This window comes from Bos taurus, chromosome 7 (genome assembly GCF_002263795.3).
Source record: "Bos taurus isolate L1 Dominette 01449 registration number 42190680 breed Hereford chromosome 7, ARS-UCD2.0, whole genome shotgun sequence".
Classification (NCBI taxonomy): Eukaryota; Metazoa; Chordata; class Mammalia; order Artiodactyla; family Bovidae; genus Bos; species Bos taurus.
The window spans coordinates 54,273,984-54,298,629 of record NC_037334.1 but is presented as its reverse complement, the minus strand read 5'-3'; the positions used below and the strand labels follow the sequence as shown (position 1 = coordinate 54,298,629).

At 43.4% G+C, this 24,646-nt stretch overlaps 1 protein-coding gene and 1 long non-coding RNA gene across 7 annotated transcripts in view; one reads left to right on the top strand and one right to left on the bottom strand.

Annotated features, from left to right (window-relative positions):
• Window positions 1-12,046: 12,046 nt before the first annotated feature.
• On the top strand, window positions 12,047-23,265 carry LOC132345824 (uncharacterized). The gene is made up of 2 exons (XR_009495403.1): window positions 12,047-18,361; window positions 19,689-23,265. It is a non-coding gene; the product is annotated as an uncharacterized lncRNA (long non-coding RNA).
• ARHGAP26 (Rho GTPase activating protein 26) overlaps window positions 13,774-24,646 on the bottom strand; it is a 473,317-nt gene continuing 462,444 nt past the window's right edge. For 5 of the 6 annotated variants that reach the window (XM_024994422.2, XM_024994425.2, XM_024994427.2 and 2 more), the window contains one exon: window positions 13,774-19,971. In XM_024994422.2, coding sequence (XP_024850190.1) covers window positions 19,883-19,971 — 89 coding nt within the window. In that variant the 3' untranslated portion in view covers window positions 13,774-19,882. The remainder of the gene's footprint in view (window positions 19,972-24,646) is intronic. The other variant, NM_001205522.1, reaches the window with a different exon arrangement.

Here is a 24,646-nt window from a genome sequence, read left to right as displayed (position 1 = left end):
GACAAACAGCTATCAGTTACTTCATATACATGGGATACTTAAAAAGAAAACCCGAAATTTCAGACTTACAAAATGTTGCTAAAATAGTGAAGAATTCCTGGACACCCTTTCCCTCATACCTCAGATGTTAGCATTTACTATATTTGCTTTATCTATCAATCATTTTTTTCTTTTATCATTTAAGATGCTATAGATCTGATGCCCTTTAACCCTTAAGACTTATCTCCTAAAAGTCCACCTACAAATCCTGCCTCTCAAAACCACAATGCAATTATCTACATTATATTAACATTAATGCACTACATTAGTTACCTAATCAATAAATCTTACTCAGATTTCACCAAATGTCCCTGTGATGTTCTTTTTAGCTCAACTCCCTGTTAGGTGTTGCATTCACTTGTCATGTGTCTTGATATCTGGAACAATTCCTGAGTCCTTCTATTTCATGACATTGACATTTTGAAACGTTTGTCTTTCTCATGATGAAACTCAGCTTATGCACTTATCTTTTAGGAATTCCACAAAAGATATGAGTTCCTGTCAGTGCCTCATAGAAAAGACGTGCTGTCAATTAGTCCCAGTAAAAGGCAGTGTCCACTGGTTTTCACTAATGTAAAGTCACTATTTTATCCTTTGTGATCACTGGGTTTCTTATGAGGAGATACTTGAGATTATGGAAATATCCTATGATGAGACATCCATAGGTGATTCTCAAGTGACTCAAATATTAGGGTTGCCAAATGGTGGCATTCTAAATCAATTCTCTCTTCCACCATTATGGGTTGGCTTTCAACTGTAAGCAGGAGTTTTTCTTACACACCATATTTATTTCTAATGGATGGGTTCATGAATTCTTATTCAGTTTGTTATAATCCTTTACTACTGTCTTTTGACACTCAAACTGTCCCAGATGTTTGCCAGGTACTTCATGTAAAATATTTCATATAATTCTCAAAACAACTTTATGTGGTGTGGATTATGATTATCCTTATTTTGCAGACAAAAGCTGAAACTCAGAGATCTCCGTTCATCATGTTTAACTGGTGGTTTCCAATCTTCTGATCCAAATGCTTGATATATATGTACATACACATGTCTGTAAATTTCCCTCCCAATTCTGCCTATGTGTCTACCATATAGGCATAATCCCCTTCCTCCCTTTTTAAGATGGGAAAATAGGCTCAGAGAGGTTAAGTGACCAGCCACAGAAGCTGTGATGAGAATTTGGAAGCCTATTTGAAATCCCACGTTCTTTTTCAGCAGACCACGTTGCTCCTTTAAGCTGTTTCCCTTTTATAGGTGAGATCCTTAAGCATCTAGTCTTATCTAATCCTATTCAGGACAGAGAAGTTGAAATTGTGGCTTTTTTTTCAAACTGATAGCCTGTTTTTGTAACTGTTTTTGCTTTGGTTAAAAGCTACCCCGATCTTAATCAGCACCAAAGTCAGGGGAAGTCGTGGTGATTTAGATCTTGCCGGAATCCTTGGTGTTCTTGGAAGATCATGGCAATTCAGTTACTAAAACATTTAATCTCTCAAGATGAATGGGTTCATTCGTTTTTCAGGAATACTCTGGTGAGGTCTTTCACCACATAGTCACCCTCGAATTTACTGTCTATGGATTTTTCCATTACTGTGTTTGTGTAATCACAGCACAGTGAAGAAGCTTCTCAATCAGGAACCTGTGGCCCAACAAGAGTTGCTAATAGCTAAATAAAGAGAACCCAGACATTTCTGATATTTAATTGAAAAGGATATCTAGCTTGATCCCAAGTGACCTTAAAATGATGTTTGAGGACCATCAGACTTATAAGTTACCCCAGATGCCCATTACAAACACAGAGGTCTGTGTCTCTAGGAGGTGGACTGAAAAAGATATTACTGTGAGTTATGTCAAAGAGCGTTCTATGTTCTTCTCTAAGAGTTTTATAGTGGTCAGCCTTACATTTAGGTCTTTGATCCTTTTGAGTTTATTTCTGTGTATGGTGTTAGACAATGCACTAATTCTTTTACACGTAGCTCTCTAGTTTTCCCAGCACCACTTATTGAAGAGACTGTCTTTTCTTCACTGTATATTCTTGCCTTCTTTGTCATAGATTAATTGACCATAGTCATGTGGTTTTACTTCTGGGCATTCTATCCTGTTCCATTGGTCTGTATTTCTATTTTTGTGCTAGTACCATATTATTTTGACTACTAGCTTTTTTAGTATAGTCTGAAATCAGGGAGTCTGATTCTTCTGCTCCATTTTCAAATGGGACTTAATTAAACTCAAAAGCTTTTGCATTGCAAAAGAAACCATAAACGAAATGAAAAGACAACTTACAGAATGAGAGGAAACATACAAAGCAAACAAAGCAACCAAAAGGGATTAATTTCAAAATATATAAATAGCTCATGCAGCTCTATGTCAAAAAAAAAAACAACCCAATAAAAAAATGGACAGAAGATCTAAATAGACATTTCTTCAAAGAAGACATACAAATGGCCAAAAAGCACGTGAAACAATGTTCAACAGCACTATCAGAGAGATGCAAATCAAGGCTACATTGAAGCATCACCTCACAGACAGAATGGCCATTATCAAAAAGTCTACACATAATAAATGCTGGAGAGGGTGTGGAGAAAAGGGAACCTTCCTACACTATTAATGGGAATGTAAATTTGTATAATCACTATGGAGAACACTATGGAAGTTCCTTAAAATACTAAGAATGGAACTACCATATGATCCAGCAATCCACTCCCAGGCATATATTTTGAGAAATGATAATTTGGGAAGATACATGCATCCTAGCCGTATTTACAACAGTCAAGACATGGAAGCAACCTAAATATCCATTGACAGAGGAATGGATAAAGAAGATGTGGTATTAGTACAAATATACAATGGAATATTACTTGGCCATAACAAAGACTTCAATAGTGCCATTTGCAACAACATGGATAGACCTATGGATTATCATACAAGGTGAAGAAAGTCAGACAGAGAAAGACAAATATTGTATGATATTACTCATATGTAGTACAGGGAACTATACCCAATATTCTGTAATAACCTATATGGGAAAAGAATCTGAAAAAGAATGAGTATATGTTCATGTATAACTGAATCACTTTGCCACACACCTGAAACTAACACAACATTGTAAACCAACTATATGCTAGTAAAATTAGAAAAGCAACAACAAAAGAAACAGAGTCTGGGGCTTTGTCCAGATCCCAGAGACCCCTCACTAAAGTGGAAATGGATGCTAAGGCCTCTGACCCAGCGTGATTCCTTTGGGCTCACAATGATGCTGGCTTTCTACCAGCAAAATCAGCCTTTGCTACTTGACCTCTTGCCCACAGCAGTCACCAAGGGAAAGGTAATTCATCAGTTTCACTGCCCTTGGAGAATGAGCCTAGGGTGGGCTCCCATCTCCTCCCTCCTGCAGGAAGTGGGCACCAAAAGGAATTCAGCATCCTCCAAGTATTCTGATATACAGAATCTGTACACTGTTCTTGGCAGCCCCAAGCAAAGTTCTGAAAAGCATTTTTGAATGCGGTGGGGAGCCAAACACCTTTTCTAGGCTCTGGTTAAAACCAGTGCAAATAAATAAAAACCAGTTGTTGATCCACAAAGCAGAGTCCTGCCTGCACTTAGGAAAGGTTACTTTATCCCCAAAACAAGATCACTGGAAAGTAACTGACAACTCCAAGCGGGGTACTTGTAGCTTCTCTCAGCTCTACCTAACCCCACCTCTACACCCGTCCCCCTTCTATCAGGCTGAAACCAGTCCAGGCCATAAATGGAGCCAAGTGCAGATGCCACCTGTCATGTCAAACACACAGTGCTGTGCCGGTCAAGGCTTAACAACCAGCTCTTTGTGGGAGGGGCTGGCTGTCAGCGTTTGGTTACTTCGTCGCTGTAAACACTCCCATCACAGCCAATTTTAAGCTATCAGCAATTTAACAACCAGCTCACAAGATTTCTGTATATTTAACAAATGGCTCTTGTGAGCTGGGTCCAGGACACAACAATCCTAAGACTAAGAGATTCATAGGCTTAAACTGGGGCTTGTGCAGGGAGGGGCAATGGAGGAGCACACTGTTTTTCGTAGTGAAGAGGATGAACTGGGCAGTAATGGATGGTCAGCAGTGGTCTCAGAGGAGAGGAAATCTGTCTGCTCTCAAGATTTCTACCTTTCTTCCTAGCATCTGAGAACAGCAATGTGGCAGAAGGCCTGGGATTTTTCAGACTTCAGGGCACTCAGTTTTGCCTTTAATGGAAAACCAACCTGGGTTGTACCAATGGAAAGAGGTAAGTAATACCAACACTTCTGCCTATCTCCAATGGCTGGAAGAAGTAGAAAGTAGCTGTTTCTGTTTGGATCTCCCTGCAACAATACCGCTGAGTGTGTATGTTTTAAGACCAATGCGTAAAGTTAACAGTAAAAAGAGATCAAGTGGAAGGAATGAGCCCAACTCATGCCAGTTTCTAAACCCATCCTTCCTAACTGGCTGGAAAGGGAGGTGGGTACAAGATGCACACACCATCCTCTCTCCTGGTATGAAGAAACCACAGAATGAGTTCCCTAGTCCAAGAGTTCTGGACTCAGTAAAAAGTCCAGTGGCTGTTTACTCTGTATCTCTATATGACCTGGGGCTACTCTTTCAGCTGCCAGAACCTCTGGTTTTCCCATTGCCAGCTGGGACCCATCATGGTTTTAAGGGGGGGCTCTTCTGGTTGCAAGGAACAGAAGCTACTCAAACTGGACCAAGCATAACAATGTGTTGTAAGAATGTAGGCTCATTTAGGATTTTAGAGCAAGGCATCAGGTACATGCAGGAGCTCAAGAAAAATACACTGCTGCCAGGATTGAGGTGGTTTTTCTTTCCTCTGCTTCCAAAGAGATTACTCTTTGCTCCATTCTCCTCCTCTGAAGACAGACTTCCTTTTGTCTTTAAACTTGTACCCAGCACATGGTCACCAGTCATAGCTCAACATCAGGAGTTCTCATCTAGTGTTCTCAACTCTAAGGGTGACTTCCTTTGGAAATCAAATTTATAGGACTGAAAAACTAATCTACATCATGTGTTTACGCCAAGGCATGTGTCACAGGACACTGCATTCTGACAGTCTTTAGCTTCGGTGTCTGCCCAGGTATGTTCCTTTTGGCTATGACTAGAGATGCAAGTGGGGAGAAACACATGATATGCAGGATTGTCCTTTACAGGGGCAATGGGCAGAGCCCACATAGCCCTAGGGCCTCCCAAGTCTGGTAGACTGGACATGCTAATGAATACGAAACAATGTGACAGACACCTAGAAACTGCCAGCTTTTTGCAAGGTGTTGAAGAAATCCATAGTGTAATACTATATTGTTGATTTCTGAGGATGGCAAATTTTATAAAGTACATGAATAAGTATCATGCAATTTCATTGAAACAGCATTAGAAGCATTCTTAGGTCCACTTTACAGATGAAAACATGGATATGAAGAAAAAATAAGTAGTTACCTCAAGTTCCAGCTGTTAGGCAATGGCAGAATCAGACTTCGTGTCAGATTTTCTGACTACAAATCCTGTGCTCTTTCCTTCTGGGAAAGGATCAGACAATAAAGTGGGGGAGAAAGGACAGAAACACTATGAAGGCTTATTTAGAGCTCAGGACTTAAGTTGTAAGTGAAAGAATTAAACAAAAACACTGTTTGAAACAAAATGAGTTTATTGGCTTATATAACAGATTTCAGGTGCATCTGGACTCTGACGTGGACCACTAGTATTCTTTTAAATTTTTATTTATTGAAGTAGAGTTGATTTACAATTTTTTGTGTTAATTTCTGCTATACAGCAAGGTGATCCAGTTATACATATATGCACATTCTTTCTTTTTTTAATATTCGCTCCCACTATGGTTTGTATTAATGGAACACGATGGAAAATAATATAATACCATAGGATATGGAATATACTTCCCTGTGCCTTACAGTAGGACCTTGTTGTCTGCCCATTCTGTACATAACAGCTTGCATCTGCTAATCCCAAACGCCCAATTCCTCCCCCCGTCCTCGTCCCCTTGGCAATCACAAGTCTGTTCTCTATGTTATGAGTCTGTTTCTGTTTCACAAGATAGGTCCGTTTGTGTCATATTTTAGATTCCACGTGTAAGTGATATCATATGGTATTTCCTTTCTGACTTCCTTACTTCATATGATAATCTCCAGTTGCATCCATATTGCTACAGATCACATCATTTCATTCCTTTTTATGGGTGGGTAGTATTCCATTCTATACATCTGCCACATCTTCTTATCTGTTCTTCTGTCAATGGACATTTAGGTTGTTTCCATTTCTTTTGACTATTGTGAACAGGGAACATTGGTATCATCTGTCTTGGTATCACTTCGAGGCTTCCCATTTCTTTGGCAGATTTTCCCTGACAAAGAGACAAGAGGGCCACTAACAGTTCTCATGGTTTCAAATCCAGAAAGAAAGAAATCTCTCATCACAACAGTCCAATACAGAAATTGGTTCTCAGACTTCACTGGGTCCCGGGCCCATTCCTGGATCAACACATCACTTGGGCTTGGTGGCTTGGATGATCTCATAGGTCTGTCTAGGGTCACAGGTTCATCACTGGACGCAGGGTTGGTGTCTGTCTACCCCGAATCCTGGGACCTGAGATTAGGGGAGGGCTGGGTTCTAAAGAAAAACTGAGGTCCTGTTACCAGAATAAGGGGTAATGGCTGCCAAACAGCTATCTCCCTTGGGGTAGAAAAGACGAAGAGCATTTGAGCCTGAGTGAACCTGGCGGGGTAGGGGGGGGGCACAAATGGGAGTCTGCACCCCACACTTGAATGTGGACAGAGAAGGTGCCCAATAAATACTGACAAAGAAATGAATGAATGTTGGTTCCAACCGTCATAGAATGATGAAGACGGGGACCCTCTGGAGCACAGGATACATAAAGGAACATTGAAGAAAAGATGCTAGAGCCATAACTGGGAAGCACCCTTTGAAGTGCCATGCTGTTTTTTTCAGGCCATGAGTTTTTGAAGGTTTTTTGATCAGGGGTGTTCCATGGTCAAAATTTGAAAGAAAAAAACCTGGAAAATTTTAAAGTGCTATACTAAGTGAGAGCATTATTTTTTTGTGGACCTGGAGTGCTCTCCTTGCCTGTGAAGGTTTTCGCTTGATCTGAAAGGCCTTGAGAAAAGAAAACCATGAACATGTCACTGGGAAGAGTAGCAGCAGGCTATCCTATCAGAGCCTGATTAGATATACCCTCCCCCTTTCAGGGCCTCGAAGTATGTAGCCCCACCCATATGAAGGTGAAAGAACTCCAAGATACTGGAGTTTCTCAGACTCACATCTGTGGGATGGTTGAACAGGTCTGGGTGTGGCCTCTGGGGTGTGTGAACATCTTTCTTAACCACGGAGCACCTGATAGAATGCAATTCTGTATCATGATTAGGCATGATTTATGGGCATTCCTTATTACATCTGACTGGGGGGTCCTCGATGAGAATTTCAGGGTGAAATATCTCAACACTGATGCATCCCCAGGATGAGTCAAATCATCAAGTGATGACTTGAATCAACTGGGGATGGAAGAGTATGGACAGAGGGCTCTGAATGACACAATATCTTCCTATTCTTATGTGGAGCCATGGCTGCTTCCGGTCCAAAACGGAGAACAAATGTCAGAATTGAAAAAAACAACAAAAAAAGATATACTTGCTGAGCTCAGGCATCAAGTCTTCTCTTTTGGTGAACTTATTCCAGGAGTGATCACACTAGAGTAGTCTTGTTCATTTTATATTGCTATGAATATTTAAAATCTTCTGCTTGTCTTCTGAAGCAATTTTTCTAAGAGGTGCACTACTAAAATCTTTATAAATACTCAACAAAAGTATGAGGGCTTTCAAATAAAGAGAAGCGGCAGACAGAGCTCACAGGGAGTCATTTGAGGATGGGGCAGGGGAGGGGATGCTTACTGAGCTTCCCTGATCCAATGAATTCCCCTGCTATGACCTGGAGGCCTTGTCCCAGGACAAAGTCCAGGGATTGTGGATCTCACTAGGTCCTGGACTTGTTCCTGAGCCAACCAGTCACCTGGCTGGGTGGATGTGATGATCTCACAGGCCCAATAAGGGCCACAGGTTCACCACTGGATCAAGGACGGATGCCAGCCCACCCAAACCCATGGAACCTGAGTGGGGGACTCCCCAAAGAAAAACTAAGCTGCTGGTAGCATTAGAAGGGGTACTGGCTGCCAAGGAGGCAAAAACAACAAGAAAGCCCCCAGGGTGAGAAGACTGAAGTACATTTGAGGGCTAAAGCTCTTGAAACCTTCCCCAGGGTTGGGGTAGTGTAGGTGTCTGCCTTTTGAGGTTGAATCTCTGCTCTGTTACTCATTAACTCAGTGACTTTGAACAGGTTACCCAATCTAATATTTGGCTGCCTCTCCTGCAAGAGAGGGTACCAACAGTACTTATTTGATAGGATTGATTTGAGGATTAAATGAGATGATGCATGTACAGCAATTAGTATAATGGAAGTGCTCCATAAATGAAACTGACTAGGTCACTGTCATCTTGACATGTAACAGGTCAGCCCCACTCCCTGGAGGAGACTTGGGTGAGAGTCTTACTCAATAAGCAGATTTAGTGGAACTCAGATATTTTCCATCTCCTAAAAGCACTCACCCATTGTCTGCTTTTAGTTCTCATGCTCTTTCCTCTCTCTGAATTTTTAAAATTCTGAAGCTTAAGAGGGGGTTAAAATGCCCCAAACTCTCTATTTTGGTGCATTAATAGAGCAGGCTATAAACACTGGTTCTCCCACAAGAAGACACATGTTCCTGGGATTTCCCTGGCAGTCTCAGAAGAGCCTGAAGGTCTGTAGTCAGCAGCTGGATCAGGGTGGGAAAAGGGGCTATTTTCAAATTGTTAAATTTTTTTTAATTTGCACATTATTTATTCTTAGCCAGAAAAATATGGCTGAACCCTCTGCAGGGACTGCTTCCTTGCTGTGTCCTCAAGGATGCCGGGACCAGCCAAAGACTGAAGCTGGAGTCCCCAGGGCTGCCCAGAGAACCAGTAGTGTCTGCACAGGGCTCCACAAATGGGGAGGGGGGAAGTTCACCCAAGATGAGTGAGCACAGGGCTCCTTGGAGGAAAGGTTTTAACACCAAAACATCCTGTTCTTACTCCAGCCATTGAAACACCAAGCTGTACTTTCTGAAGGGCTCCCTATTGCAAAGGGCATAAAGAGGTGGTTGACATAGTTATAAGGAGGGAGGGGGCTGATATGGAGAATTGAAGAACCAAGTCAAAAGTGGAAGGAAAATCATCCACCCCATTAAAAAAGTTTATGTATTTATGTAAAATCACATGTATCTATAAAGAAATTTTTAAAAATTAAGAGCATATGGGCTCTAAAAGCAGACCCATGTTGGATTTTCAGTTTCACCACTTCCTAGCCTGTGTGATCTCCCTGACGCTCAGTTTCCTCATCTATAAAATTATACTAGTTCAGTTCAGTTCAGTTGCTCAGTCGTGTCTGACTCTTTGCGACCCCATGGACTGCAGCATGCCAGGCCTCCCTGTCAATCACCAACTCCCGGAGTCCACTCAAACTCATGTCCATTGAGTTGGTGATGCCATCCAACCATCTCATCCTGTGTCGTCCCCTTCTCCTCCTGCCTTCACTCTTTCCTAGCATCAGAGTCTTTTCAAATGAGTCAGCTCTTCGCATCAGGTGGCCAAAGTATTGGAGTTTCAGCTTCAACATCAGTCCTTCCAATGAATATTCAGGACCAATTTCCTTTAGGATGGACTGGTTGGATCTCCTTGCAGTCCAAGGGACTCTCAAGAGTCTTCTCCAACACCACAGTTCAAAAGCATCAATTCTTCAGCGCTCAGCTTTCTTTATAGTCCAACTCTCACATCCATACATGACCACTGGAAAAACCATAGCCTTGACTAGGCAGACCTTTGTTGGCAAAGTAATGTCTCTGCTTTTTAATATGCTGTCTAGGTTGGTCATAACTTTCCTTCCAAGGAGTAAATGTCTCTTAATTTCATGGCTGTAGTCACCATCTGCAGTGATTTTGGAGCCCCCCAAAATAAAATCTCTGTTTCCCCATCTACTTGCATAAAGTGATGAGACCAGATGCCATGATCTTCGTTTTCTGAATGTTGAGCTTTAAGTCAACTTTTTCACTCTCCTCTTTCACTTCCATCAAGAGGCTCTTTAGTTCTTGCTTTCTGCCCTAAGGGTGGTGTCATCTGCATATCTGAGGTTATTGATATTTCTCCCAGCAATCTTGATTCCAGCTTGTGCTTCATCTAGCCAAATGTTTCTCATGATGTACTCTGCATATAAGTTAAATAAGCAGGGTGACAATATACAGCCTTGATGTCCTCCTAGTATGTATAGTATTTCATTCACATATTTTGAGGATTCAGTGAGTCAGTACATGTATAGTAGTGTCTGGTACCTAGTAAGACAGTGGTAAATGTCAGCCGATATTGTCACTTATTGAGAAGACAGAAGCCTAAAAGTTAAGGGAGTAGGAGTACCATTCTCAGAACGCCCTTATCTCCTCATGTTACAATCATAGTGATCTCACCCCTCTGTTGCTTTGTCATTCTTTCTCTCCCTTTCATGCCTTAGTCCTTGCTGTCCTTATGCTTGGGACACTTTTCCATTTGCCTAAGTAGCAAACTTCTATCCATCTTTCAAGATCACCTCCAGTGTCACTTCTTTGTGAAGATTTCTCTGGTATCTGTTTCTCAAAGAGAAAGAATCAATCTTCCCTGGGGCCCAAGACTACCTGCCACACACAGCAAGTGTAGCAACAGCACATGGTAAACTCTGTTTCTTGTACACTAGTCATCAGCAAGGCCAACTGTTGAGTTCCCTGGGGACAGAGATCATGATTAATACTTCCTGGCCTAAATAGCTCCTGGCACATAAGAGGTCATTGTCAAGTGTTTGTTGAATGGGAGCATGAAAATGGAGGGTGACTGCTCTAAAAAGATGATGGCTCCTCTCTAAGGAAATACAGAAAGGAAATGGACTGAAGCTGCATCCTGGGAAACTTCAGTTGGACATAGAATTCCCTTGGTGAGAGTGTTAGATACCAGGCCACGTTCCCATGGGACTGTGTGGAATTTCCTCTAACGGTCTTGAAAAAGGAAGACTTCTTATTTTAGGGGTGATTCTGATGTGGGTTTGCTTGAAGACAGGTCTCCAGTCTGATCTGAAGTTCATAATACCACCCATAAGTAGTTCAGAAGACTGAGAAGGGTCTTGGCTCTTGGTCAGCTGGTCATCCAGATGGTTTCCTGTGTTAAGCACTAGCAAGGAGGCTGGGAGAGAATGTGGCTGCATGTGTCTGAAAGGAGACTGAGAAGTCTCTCCCACAAAAGCCTGAATGCTGGAACACTAGTGAGTGGAGTAGCTTGCCAAGGACCACAACATTACTGTGAGTTCAAACACCCATGTCTAATGATCCAACTTCTTTCTTTCAACCAGAAGTGTAGAGAAGACATGAAGGAGGGATCAGAGTCCACAGCCGTGCTCTCCTGCCTCCTGCTACTAGGTCAGCACCCCCAAGGGCCATCCAGCATCTGCCACATGCCAGGTGCCAGGTCCTGTCCTGGTGGGGGTATTAAGAGGGTGACATACAATGCCAAACATCTGATGACAAATAATGAGTTAACTAGGTAAAAAGTACTTTGAAAGGGCAAAATGGTGTGATTAGGAGGAAAAGTAGAAAAGAAGGCTGGTTCCCATTCACTGTCATCCCTTCATCTAACACTGGCAAGGCAGGCATTACTTTCCCACATTTTTTAACAGATAAAGGTTCAGAAAACCCACAATAAAGCTAATAATAAAGTATTTTCCATAATCTACTACCCCAAATGCAAAAGAACATTCAGCTATAGTGTTAAAAAAAAAAAAACTTTTAGTTTTAGGATGCATAGAAGAACAAGAAGTCATCAAATGTGATTTCGTGCTTAGAGAAAGGCCCTATGAATTCAAGTCTTGACTGATTTGCTGGTTGGCCTCAGGAAGGCCTATTGGCTATCTGGGTTTTAGAGAACAGAGGCTGGGGAAGGCCTCCTGGAGTCAATGACACAAGACACTTTACAATACCCAGTGTGACAGGAGTTGCCAAGTGCTGTGGGATACAGTGAGTTGAGTCTGATCCTTTCAACCAAAAACCATCCTGCTTTGGTCCCCACTGGCTGACAATGGCCAGGTAACACAGGGTGACTTTCTGAAAGATGCAGCCTGGCTGGGCATGGCTGCTCACTCTCCCAGGCGATGCGCCTGACCCGCCCTGAGCAGGAGCTGTGTTTGTTAGAGGCTCCCTTGGCTGCTGTGCAGACTGAACTCAGGCAATCCTGACTTGCCCGGCACAGTTAATGAGTTGTAGCTTAGCATAGTGCTATTAAAAGCAAGGCGAGCCAAAGACACTGACACATTTGGGTAAGAGAGACACACGGTATGAGTGGAGGTTGAGACAGAATCGAGAAAAGAAGGAATGGAAACCCTGATTTAATTCCCCAAAGTGCAAATGTGTTTGAGATCTAAGAAAATCTTTCATTTACATGATTTCAAGTGTCAGTCAAGTCCATGTCTAATCAAGGCACTCTTAGGATCAACCATATGGCTGGAAATAATAAGTGAAAACACCAAACCAACCCCAAGACATGACACAATTTGAGCTCTGATCTGAGTGGGCAGTTAAAAGCAACAAGAAAACGAAAAAAATCTTTCCCATTAAAGAGATGTGAAAGTGGAAGTGAAGAGAGTCTGGTGGGAAAACCAAGGACATAGATATGATACAAATCCGTACATTCATTTCATCCTCCATATGTTGGCAACAGTTGTCTACATGTGCCGCTCAGAAGGTCTCACCCCGGTACCCTGTGACCCCACCCATGTATGATGCTTCAGATGCTGGGCCAGTTTTCCAGGGCAGGGTATGAGCTCAGTGAAAGAAGAAGGTGCGGCGGATCTGTGTTGTTCCTGTGGCAAACCAGCCCTTACTAAGGGGCAAACAAGGACAGGATAAACAGTTCACACGTGACCCACATATTTAAATAGGCATCCCTCAGAACCCAGCACCTACTCACTCACCTTCTGCTTTCCCAGGGCAAGCTTCCGGAATCAGAAGCCTTGCCCTCCATCCCCAAAGTCCTGGCTCCCTTGCCCTCTCCTTCTGGCTCCTCTGCTCTCATAGCAGAAGCTGGGAGTGCACTGTGAACCTGGCTCCCAGGCTGCAACTCAGGATGTACCTGGAGGGGATGTGATGAATGAGACAACTCAATAACATGAGCTGGCCTGGGACAACATGTCACAAGTAACTGATTTATTAATACAACCCTGGGAGACACACCCAGCTTTGGGACAGGACTGTCTGCATTCTGGCTCTTTGGTTATTCCAGACTGTTAATGGAAGTTCCAGAAAATGGTTGATTTGACAATTGAATTTAGGAAGAGTGAAATATGTTTCCCAGGAGATAAATTCAGAAACAGTCATTGGAATGTGACTCTTTGCAGCTTAATTGTAGTTCACGAGCAGTGGACCTCTCCCTAAAGGAAACCATAGCTACCCAGAGCACATCAGAAATCAGCACAGCAGTTGTTGCCAGGGACCACAGGAGACCACACTTGTAACTTCTGATCATGGTCTTCGCTTATTTGAAACAAATATAAAAATATGCATCACGTCAAAACAAAACTTTGTCAGAAATTCAAGAGACAAACATACCACCAAATGGAAAAGTCATTTAATTCAAAAATCATACTTCCACTCATTTCACAAAGATTGTCACATAAACCAACCAAATGTAAGAAAGCCAAGTTTCAGAGGCCACTCAACAGAAACTATATTTTCTTTATAGATATGCTTAGTGACACGAAAGCACAGGGTTTTTTTTTTGTTGTTGTTCTAAAGCCCAAACATGGCAAAATTGTTTTATGAATAACAGGGGAAAAGTTCTATTCTAGTCACAAGTTACTTTTTAATTAAGAAATAGGATTCTACACACCAGTCAATATTCAATACTGAATTGAAGTTTAAAACAGTGCATTTATGGTTTTTAAAAAAACATTAAAGTGCCATTTTTAAGTACTTTATTGATATTATATCACACAGCACTTTATAATATACCCAAAGGTAGCCTAAATTATGAACTAAACATGCAAATATTTTCTTCAAAGTGATGGACAAAATGTCTTTTAGAGTGCTTGTGAACACTATCCTAGTATGAATGACTTACTGTTTATGAGTTTGATCTTTTTTTTCCAACATGACTCTTAATAAGTTAATAAGGAATATAGCTGTAGATAGTAACCATCTGATAAATATGAACAAAATTTCAAAATGGCACTTAATTTACATCTTTGATCATTCTGATCGTCTATCAACAGCCTCTCGTTTCTGTAATTCTCAACCTTTAAATCTTAAAGGCTGTCAAGGCTCAGCAACCGCCAGCTTATGTGGGTTTCTAGAAGAGAGTCTGTTTCGTTATATACGTAAATGTGAGCTGTACATACACACACACACACACACACACACACACAAACACATACTAATACATATACACTTAAGAATCACTAGATGAACCTCTTTTCACAGGTACAAGGTTGACCCTGGCATCTGGATACCCAAAGAAGCTGCATGCAGGGTCTGTTTGGACAATTCTATAGAAATGGTTGATGTGGAAAGGTGCTGAATGTCTTGGCCCCTCCAGGACTGCCCAGGTAATTCTGACACTTTATCACTACTCCTGGTTCTCACTGACTACACTCAGCAGAATTCTGATTTAATAGTAATTGCTATACTTACATGGGTCCAGGACTGTGCTAAGGTCCTTAGCCTTGCTTGCTAAGGCATTCTGCCTTGAAAGATGTTTTCATCTTGTAGTGTCCTGTAAAACTTTTGTAAAATATTAGTTGTGACCTTTTCATGTGATACATCCCCCCCCCTATTAAGAACTACATTTATCTTTCTTTAAAAAAATCCACAGTTCTTCAGCATGGTTTATCCCTTTCTGCTACTAGCACTACTTTACACCCAATCCTTTTTCTTCTAAGAATACAAGTCCTTCCATCAGGAGGCCACATTTTAGCCAGGGCTGGCTCTAGACGATGTGTGGATTCTCTACGCAGCCTCTCCCTCTGCTCGAGGAAGTTCCTTAGTTAGATAGGTACTATAGGCAGTAGAAGGAAAAAACTAATTATGACTTGGTGGAGTCTGGTCTCAGGTATGCTCAGGTTTGTGCAAGGTCCATTATTCCATGGCTGTTGTCATTGGGAGGCTACACTTACAGAAAAGTGATTCTGCACCCAGCACACCAGCCTGACTGTCAAACACATCTGAAGCACGACAAGATACATTTTTTAAGTGCTGACACAGGGTGTGTGAGAGGACACCCAGCTGACTTAAAAGAGTGGGGCAGGGTTGTCTAGGTAAATAATCACTGTCAAGTTTGCCAGATATGACAGGTAACTCCCTAGAAGAACACCCAGGCCATTCCTTTCAAAGTCAGGCAGTCAAGAGGCTGCTGAGTTTCCTCAACGCTGGCTACCTACTTGGGTAACATGACTGCTCATCAAACAGTCAATGCTAGCGGGGAACTGTGAGTGCCATAACAGCCACTGTTGTACCCAGGAGTTCTGTGTCTATAAAGCTGAGTGGTCCAGATTTGCTTCGTTTGGAAACAGGAGCCAGAAGATGAAATGTGCCAATAGACAGTCATGAGTAGTTGATCATGTTACTTCAGTTGATTATTTCAGTCTCACTACTCCTCAATCATGGATGTTTTTAGAATCTATACAGTCAAAATAGTTTTTGGTGTCACTGGGGTTGCTACTTTCAAGAGACACAAACTCTCACGGCAGAAGGACCTCCATCTGAGCTACAGGCATGGCATTCGTAACTGCAGAGTCCCGGCAAACCGGAAATGACACCGTCACTAGCATGACTTTGTGTTGCTAATACCAGGTGGCCAGTACCTGATTGTTCCATTTCCTCTCTTTCTCTCTGCCTCTCTATCCAAAAAGGACTCAGCAAGAGGACATGAACTGGAATTATGCTGGAAAAAACAACAAAACCCAGTTTGGTCTGGCATAAGGAAATACATATCGTCCGTAGAAATACTAAAAAACCAAGCTAAAAACTGGCTCCAATCCTGGGACACCACGGCTGGCAGTGCTATACAGGATCCGTGCCTCTACGTTCAGATTTGAAAAGAGAAGAGAATATCACCAGTCTTGAGCAAGTCAGGACTTTACTTGCCTGGGGAGTTGGGGGAAGAATGTGAAACTAATTGTCTTCTCAAGACATGGTATTCTGTAGCCATGGAATTCTGGGAGTAGCTGGAGGAGGAGCGAGAGACTGATCTTGATGCCCGCAGAAGACTCAGGCTATGTCTGCCGACCTGATCCCAGGGCCTTCCAAAAGCAACATGAGACTCCTGGGAAAGCTCAGAGATTTTGCTCCATAGTAGTCCACTCTGATACCTAGTTCACTCCCCTAATCTGCCCTAACATTCCTTTTTCCAAAAGACAAGAGTCAGAAGTGGGGAGCAAAGGTAGTGGAGGGCAAAACCCATTTTCAGTCTGTAAGTTCCTTCTTTTTCGTTGGCTCATATTCTGAACAGTGTCTCCAGTTCTGTAGCTGATGGGGAGGAGGGGAGCCTGGCCAGGGAAAGGGAAGCAGAGCAGCCATCTGTCAGGGCCCAGCATTGCCCAGAGAAACTAGGAAGGGCTCTACCTAAAATTCCCATTGGCGCCAGTCCAATTTCCCTCAGCTTCAAATCAGGGCCAACTGAGGAGGGAGGGACATGCTTCCAAAGTGGTCAAGGTGGGGCCAAATGTTTACAGGTACGCTTCAGTAAGGAGCTCTGAAAGCCAGTGTCTGGACCTTCTGGCCGCCCCCACAGTAGCTCCAGTTAAGGTTCCGATGGGGCAGGTGATCTAAAATGCCAAATGTATTAAAAGCATTATGTTGCACTCTAGTTAGAAAGCACAGTGGTACAGTGTGCTGGTCCCCTCTGGCCCCTGTGAACAGGTCCCCAAGCTGTTCAAAGTCTGCAAGGAGTACATGTATGCTGCCCCTATGTGCCTTTTTTCTTGGGTTTTCAATAATAGCTTCCCTGAGTCCTATCTCAGTCTTTGCCAATCTTAATTCTTATTCCCTCATCCATTGGTAGTGTCTTGCTTGCTCTGGGTTGGGTAATAGCTGTGTCATCCCTGAGCTGATGGAATGAATCACAACAAACTCCTATTACCTTTAAAGTCATCTAGAAAGCTATAATAGCACAATCTCCATCCCTCTTTGGAGTTTTTTCCTTATTTTGGAGCCAGAGGAAATCTGAGATGAATAAACATGTTTAGGGAAAAAGGAAGCAGCAGCATATCAAGAACTAAATATCCTAAGCCAGTTTTTCTTAGAACCTAGACACACAAAACATTTGCAAATTTTAGCTTGGACTTGGTTATAAAGCCTTATAAGATGTGCCAGAAGAATAAGATATAAGGAGCACACAATAATCCCAATCTTCTGTCCTGGTACTTTGGGGTACCAAGAAATACACCTGAGAAGAAAAATGAAAAAAAAAAATCTAACCCTTGGCCTCACCTGTTTAAATCCTGAGCTTCATCTTACTACTGGGTAGGAGTTCTTGGAAAAGTTAATTGCCTGAAGATGCTCTTTCCATCTCCAAATCCAAAGCCCAAGAAATGCCTAAAAAACCACATCTGGATAAAGAAGACTGAACACCATTAATGTGCCACGTCCACCACCAAAACCAGCAAGAATATGTGGAAATATCTTCTTCCTCAAGGCAAGAGAGGGGCTGACCTTGGCTCTCTCTGACCATGTGTCCCCCTCTCTGCCTCATATACACACTTGTTCAGCAATCAAAGCTTAAATGTGCGAAGCAACTAGCTTAAAGAATATCAAATATAAAACTTTGCCATATAGTATTTCAAATCACTCTATTTACAAATTTATCTTTTCAAAAAAATGTAAAAGATACAGTAATTCAACACAATTCAAGTTTTTCTTTTCTTCTTTAAAGTTCCCTCAAGAGGAATTCCAGAAGCAGGACACACTCTGGAACAAGGCTGCCATTCCTGAAGGGCTCTCAGGGAGCTTGACAGTCCCTCACTTTGGAGTTGGTCTGCCCAGAATCACTCTTGCAGGGACATTCAAGTGTGGAAAATACTGGGACTCTCTTCTTTGGAAGCCAAGTGGAATTGAAATGTCCAGGCCAAACTTCCCCATCCAAGGTGGTCTTCCACAAGACCCAGCCCCTTCTGGTCCAGGAAATCCTCTTTCTCAGAAGGTAACCATCCCACCTTCCATGCCCCAACCTTGTGGCATCCTCCTAAATCACAATGGCTTATGATATTAGTCTCATGCCCCAAAAGCCTGAGAAACAATTCCCTTTTTCTGAGTGGCAGTGAACATGTATGTCCTTTTAAACTGGAGGCCATGGGTTATTAGCTCAGGAGTCATGCCTGAAAACTTCCAGGGCACCAGTGCTGAGCAACCCAGGGCACGGCCAGGGGAGCTGGTCAGTGGCAGGCTAGAGGCAGGCAAGGGCAGGGGGAGGGACAGGTGAACGGGAGGGAACGAGAAAGATAGAGGGTGTCCCTCTTTAGGAGGCAGCATGTGGCCCTCTAGAAAACAGACACGAGTTGCATGCAAGAACAGAAATATTAAGCCTGTATGTAATTTAATCTCAAGAGGTTACTAGAGTTTGCTCCAAATATATCCTGGTGCTGCTGAAATTCATCAGAAAGGGAACAGTTCTCAGCTGCTATTCCATCTGCCCCCAAGTAGACCTTGTTAATTAAAAGTCAGTCAGTCATGTCTGACTCTTTGCAACCCCATGGAATTCTCCAGGCCAGAATACTGGAGTGGGTAGCCTTCCCCTTCTCCAGGGGATCTTCTCAACCCAGGGATCAAACCCAGGTCTCCTGCATTGCAGGCAGATTCTTTACCAGCTGAGCCATCAGGGAAGCACAGAACTTGACCAGGTTGTTGGAAAACCATTCAAAAAATGACTGAAGTGGGGAGGAGGCAAAAAAATATGTCATGCAAAGATTTTGTGTTACTTTTTGGTTTGGTTTAGAGTAGGCTGGGTCGCCATGGTTATGAGGTGATGGCAGCCCTCGGTGGCAGAGAAGTTCCCAGCTTGGGAGGGGGGCCCTGGAGTGTGTGTTCTCTTGCATGAGAGGACTGGACAGAATTCTGCTGATGCTGGGCCAATGGCTGCTTGAGAGATGGTGAGATTGGATCTTGTGTAACCAGTGCCGTGACCCCTCTCCATCCTTCATGCAAACAAACAGACCCAGCAGCCTGGAGCACTGCGGGGCTCGAGTATTCAGAGATGGGGTAGAGTGAGTGTCTACTGTAAACAAAAGCAGTGGACCCAGCCTGGATCTCAGGCCACTGCCCAGCCCTGTCAGAGCTGGCTACACTGCACGCTCTTGGGGACTACTTGTATCTCACTTCCTTTTTCAGAAGGTTGGGTTTTGGATGACTGTGAAAACAAAATGAGCACACCCCATGTAGGGTGCTAAATAAGAGACATGGCTCTGTAAGCCTTTCTCGTGGTAATCAAAACCAAATGGCCTCCTCTGCCGATTTCCTTCTGTTTCTTGCAGTATGACCGCATTTCAGCTGAGATGATCACGGGGACGTGTGACACCAGAGTTTAGGAAAACGTTCGTGCTGACAGGTAGCAGCAGAGTCAGTCACCCTGTATTTCTCAGCGGCAAAGAGCAATGGTCCACAACACTGGAATCAGCAGTTGTCATGGATACAGTGGAACGCTCAGCAGTTCTTCCAGGGCTCCTGGTTAGAGGAACTCCACGTAGTTCTCGGGTATGAGGCCCGTCTTTCCATTCAGAGTCCCCTCCAACCAGCCAGGCTCCTGGGACGGATGCACTGTATAGAAAGAAAGGAGAAAGAGAAGATGACGTTACACACAGGGCAAAGGAGAGGGGGATATGGACTGCGCTGGTGTGCAGGAAGCTTACAGCTGAGTGCCGTTGCTTGTTAAGGAACATAATTCTTGGACTTGTTTAAACCAGAGGTTTTTCACCCACTGGGGGGACCTGGTGAAGGTCATTCTGAACTTTCTCCATAATTCAAAGGAGAAAAGACACAGACACTTAAATTCTACTTACAATTTTAGGAGTTTCATGGACTTTGCGAAGTTCCTGATTTTAAGTTTAAAGAAGTAACATTTCAATTTTTTAGGCTAGAGGTCACAGTCATGATATTCCCTCTCTATTTTTACCTAGGTATCCATCCATCTATGTGCTCATCTACCCACCCAGTGCTGACTATGTACCAAAGTACCCATGGAGGACTGCTGAGAACTAGTCCTTAAAGATATCTAGCTCCTAATCATTTTACCTCCCTTCAAATCCTGACCCTCTGCTTCCAATTTCCTTGCAAATTCCCTCTGCATTTTTAAAAAGTATCTTATAGTCTTTGAATGGCCCTCTCTCATTTCCAACCATACCCTCTCCTTATTTTTCTCTCCTGTTTCCTCTTTCCTATATACAAGTCTGAGAGCTGTCCTCTCCCTCTCTATTGCAATTTAGAAAATTTTTACCTCTTTGATTTTTCCATATCCAAAGACTACATACCCAATGTTCTGTAATATGACAATCCATCTCCATGGAAACCACTGTGACACTATAAAAATTACACACACAATCCAGCTGAGTCTGCAAAGCAGTCAACAGCAGGAAAGGAGAAAGAAGGGATCATGGACTTGGGAGAGGGGGCTGTTCATGTTTGTGAACTGGGAATATACAAACCACTCTTGGGTGAGGCAGGACATTTGCTCCTAACATTTTAGGAAAAGACCAATCTTTCCAAGATTGTTTGGAGAGAATGAATTCCCCCCATTCCCTTCCTAGGCTAATTGAATGACTTCCTGAGTTCATTTTAGAAAAGCATTTCCACCCTCAACACTACAATACAACTCTAGTTTTGGTCTGTAGGGAAAGAAGGAAGAACAGAGACCAAAGAGACTAAATGGAGAAGCAGCAGCAGGATCGCCACTGAGGCTTACCGAAGATTAGTGTCAACCTTGGCTAGATTTTGAAGGCTTCTGTAGGAAAAGACAAGGTCAAACACCTATGAGCTGGCCTCCAACATGTTTGCATGCTTTTGTTTCTCTAGGAATAGATCCAAGTAGCAAGGGTACTTTGGATTCATGATACCACACAAGGAGGAGTCTGGGAGAGAAGTTCATGGAAGAATACAACATAGCTTAAATGCAATGCAGTCTCTCCAATGACCAAGCTCTCTCAGCCCACCACTGAAACGCTAGCACCCAAACACCCCAGCCTCCTGCCCATCTATCCAGCTGACATTGTCAAGATTACTTCAGTTTCTTCAACCTATCAAGTGGTGATTAAAAAAACAAAACAAAACAAAACAAAACTCTCTTCCCCTCAGTGGACTCTCTTGGAGGTTCAGGAGCCAACATGGAGAAAGCACAGTAAATGCTCAGCATAGGTGAGTCAGTAGGGGAGCCTGCATCATTTGACCAGTAATTTGGACTGGTCAGCAGGACTTTCCTGGTCAAACTTGAGTCTCAACAACCTGGTCTCAACAATGACCTAAGCTGGGGGAAATTTCAAATGTTCAGAACCCAAACCAAACACATCAAACTCACTCCCATAAACTAAAGACCTAGAAAGAATAAATCAACACACAAATTAAAAACCCGAAAAAGACGCCTCCTATTTAATAGCAAAGCTCCTCGCTGAGTTGCTGTTCTACTGGAGGCACTGAGTCCATCTCTTTCAGACTTTCTCCGTTCCTGTGTTCAAACACAGCTCAGAGATGGTAATGTGTGCAAACATTAGAAATGGAATTTGCAGAATAAGGGAAGAATCAGAGGGGACAAAGGAGGCACTCCAAACTAAAGAATGAGAGAAATGCCATGGGGGGTGGCAGAGGATGATGCAGCCTTTGGGTCAGACTGCTGACACAGTGGAGTCAGCAAGTTGGGCTTCACTAAGGCATGGCACCAGACCAGGTGCAACAGAACCACTTGCACAGTTATTAAAGCTGCAGATTCCTAGGCCTCGTGGCACATGGGTTATAGCAGAATCTCGAGGAGGGAGCCCAGGGATCTGCATTTTAACTCATTCACAGAAAGTTATGATTTCTCTGTGCCAAAATGCCCCTGCAACGAAGTGGTAGAACTGACGAAGAAAAGAGGCAGCCCCAGAACCCCCAGCTTTCTGTCATCTTTTGTTTCCCTTCCTCGCACTTCAAGGCTCAGCTGAAGCCCCACCTCCTCCATAAATATCCTCATGGAATGCCATCTACCTGCTCCCTCCCTCCCCCAGGCTCCTGGAATGCTCATCATACATACCGCATATTATTCGTAGGCCTTATTAATGCTGTTCAAATGTGTTAAGCTTGTTTTCCCTAACTAGTTTTTCAGTGCATCTTAGTTTGTATTCTATCACTCGACATACTTCACTCTCCTCCGGGGAACTACAATGAAAGAAGCTAACACCTACTAATGGTGACTGGGAAATAGCCATGGACTCAGAGACGGACTCATTTAATCTTAAGGATCCTACCTTGTACTACTATTACCCCTACTTTATATCTGAGAAAAAATTAAGGCTCAGAGAGGTAAACTGATTCATGCAGGGGCACCTCGTTAGAATCAGGATTTGAACCCAATTTGTTTGATCCCAGAAACCGAGCCCTTTACCACTATATCACATCCCTATCCAACCAGAGATGATCCTTGAGAATAAGAATGATGGAGAATAAGAATAAGACTAACTGGTGGGCCTTTATTAAGTGCTTCCCCTGCAGGACCTCTTTTCATCTTCACTATGACTATAGAGTTGCTCCTGCTGTTATCCTCATGTTACTAATGAGAAACAAAGACTCAGAGAAGTTAAACTTCTAGTCCCAGTTACAAAGCTGGCAGATGATGGAGATGGATCTGAACTCAGGACATCTGACCCCAGGCTCTGAGGCCTGAAGTACTACCACTTTGGCCTAGCCTCATGCTCCCCGGACACTGAAGATGCTTGTAAGTACTTGTTGAGTTCGATCACACCAACATCCAACCTTCTGAACTGTACCAGTGTCCTCTATGCTATGTAAACACACAAGGTGTTGCAGTGAGCTGCCTGGGCAGCTCTCCAGCCCAGCAGGCATCATAACAAATAAAAGCTGCTGCTGACATGGATGTGCTTACTGCCAACTACTCTCTCTCAGCTCAGTCCACATTCATATCATACACCCCTGCTCCGGCAACTCACGCTCTCTTGGCTCCTTCACTCGCGATGGACAAGGAGCAACTGTGTGCCTGAGATCCTGAGAGCAGGTTGCCCCAAGGGGAAGCAGCACTGGCTGGAGGAGTGCAGACCCCCGTGTGGTTGAATGAGTGGACTCGTTTAACAAATGTTATTTTAGCACCTACTACGTGCCACATTCTGCACACAGTACAGAAGAAGAAGAGAGACTGCTCTACAGGAGGGGCCATCTACAGTAAGCAAGCATGTAATTTTAGGTAAACTGATGAGGGGAGAACGAGACTAAGATCGGGATATGGGTGGGTGGCCAAGAGTTTGAAGAGTTAAAACCTAAATAATCCAAAGTGGATGGCCACGCAGTGGGTAATGCCAAGTGAGAGGGCCCAAGACGGGGAGAAGCTTGTGATTTCAGAACAGTGCTGTGTAAGTTTTCCTTAAAAGCCAGATCATCAGTGTGTAACTACTCAAATCTGTCACTGTTGTGCCATAGATAATATATAAACACAAGGCGTGGGTGGCTGTGTTCCAGGGAAGACTTGTTTACAAAAACAGTCGGTGGGCTGGATTTCACTGGCAGGTCATAGTTTGCCGACCCTATTTAAGAACATAAAGGACTCAGAGGCTGCTATGTATCAACGGAGGGGAAGAGGGGGCCAGAGGGCAGGGGCGGGACCTGAAGGACCTCATCGATAATTCTAAGAAGAACACGAGGCTACCAGAAGCAGGAGAACAACATGATGTGACTTCCAATTTTAAACGATCATCTGGCTGCTCTGTAGCGCCTGGGTTGTGGGGCAGGAGTAGATGCAGTAAGACCAGTTAGGCAGCTGGTAGAAATGCCCGAGGGAGACATGGAGAGGCTGCGGAGGCTAAGACTCCACTGAGAAATTCGCTGGGAACCCCGCTGCCTGAGATGCCCTTTATCAGCAGAGGAAATCTGGGGCGGCCCTGCCTGCACTCAACACTGCACCCTGTACCCCAGGAAGGAAGGATCCGGCCCATCTCACATTTGGATAAAGAGCTTCCCAAGAACCCAATTTTAGTGAATGCCATACGAATTTTCCAGGTATCAGTAATCGCACTGCTTCTAGATGACTAATGTTCCTGGGAACATCAGTTATTTCTCTTTCCAGTTACTGTCTGAGGTGCTCTTGGTGAAAGCACAGTTTGCTAGTAAGATTGGCCAGCGCTGACACTGGAGTTATTTCCGAGTATTGAGCAGCCATTACCCACTGCACAAAGTCCAAGAGCTGACTGAGCATCCTCGCCAGATTCACAGGGGGCCCCTGGAATCCAGAAGCTTGGAGATT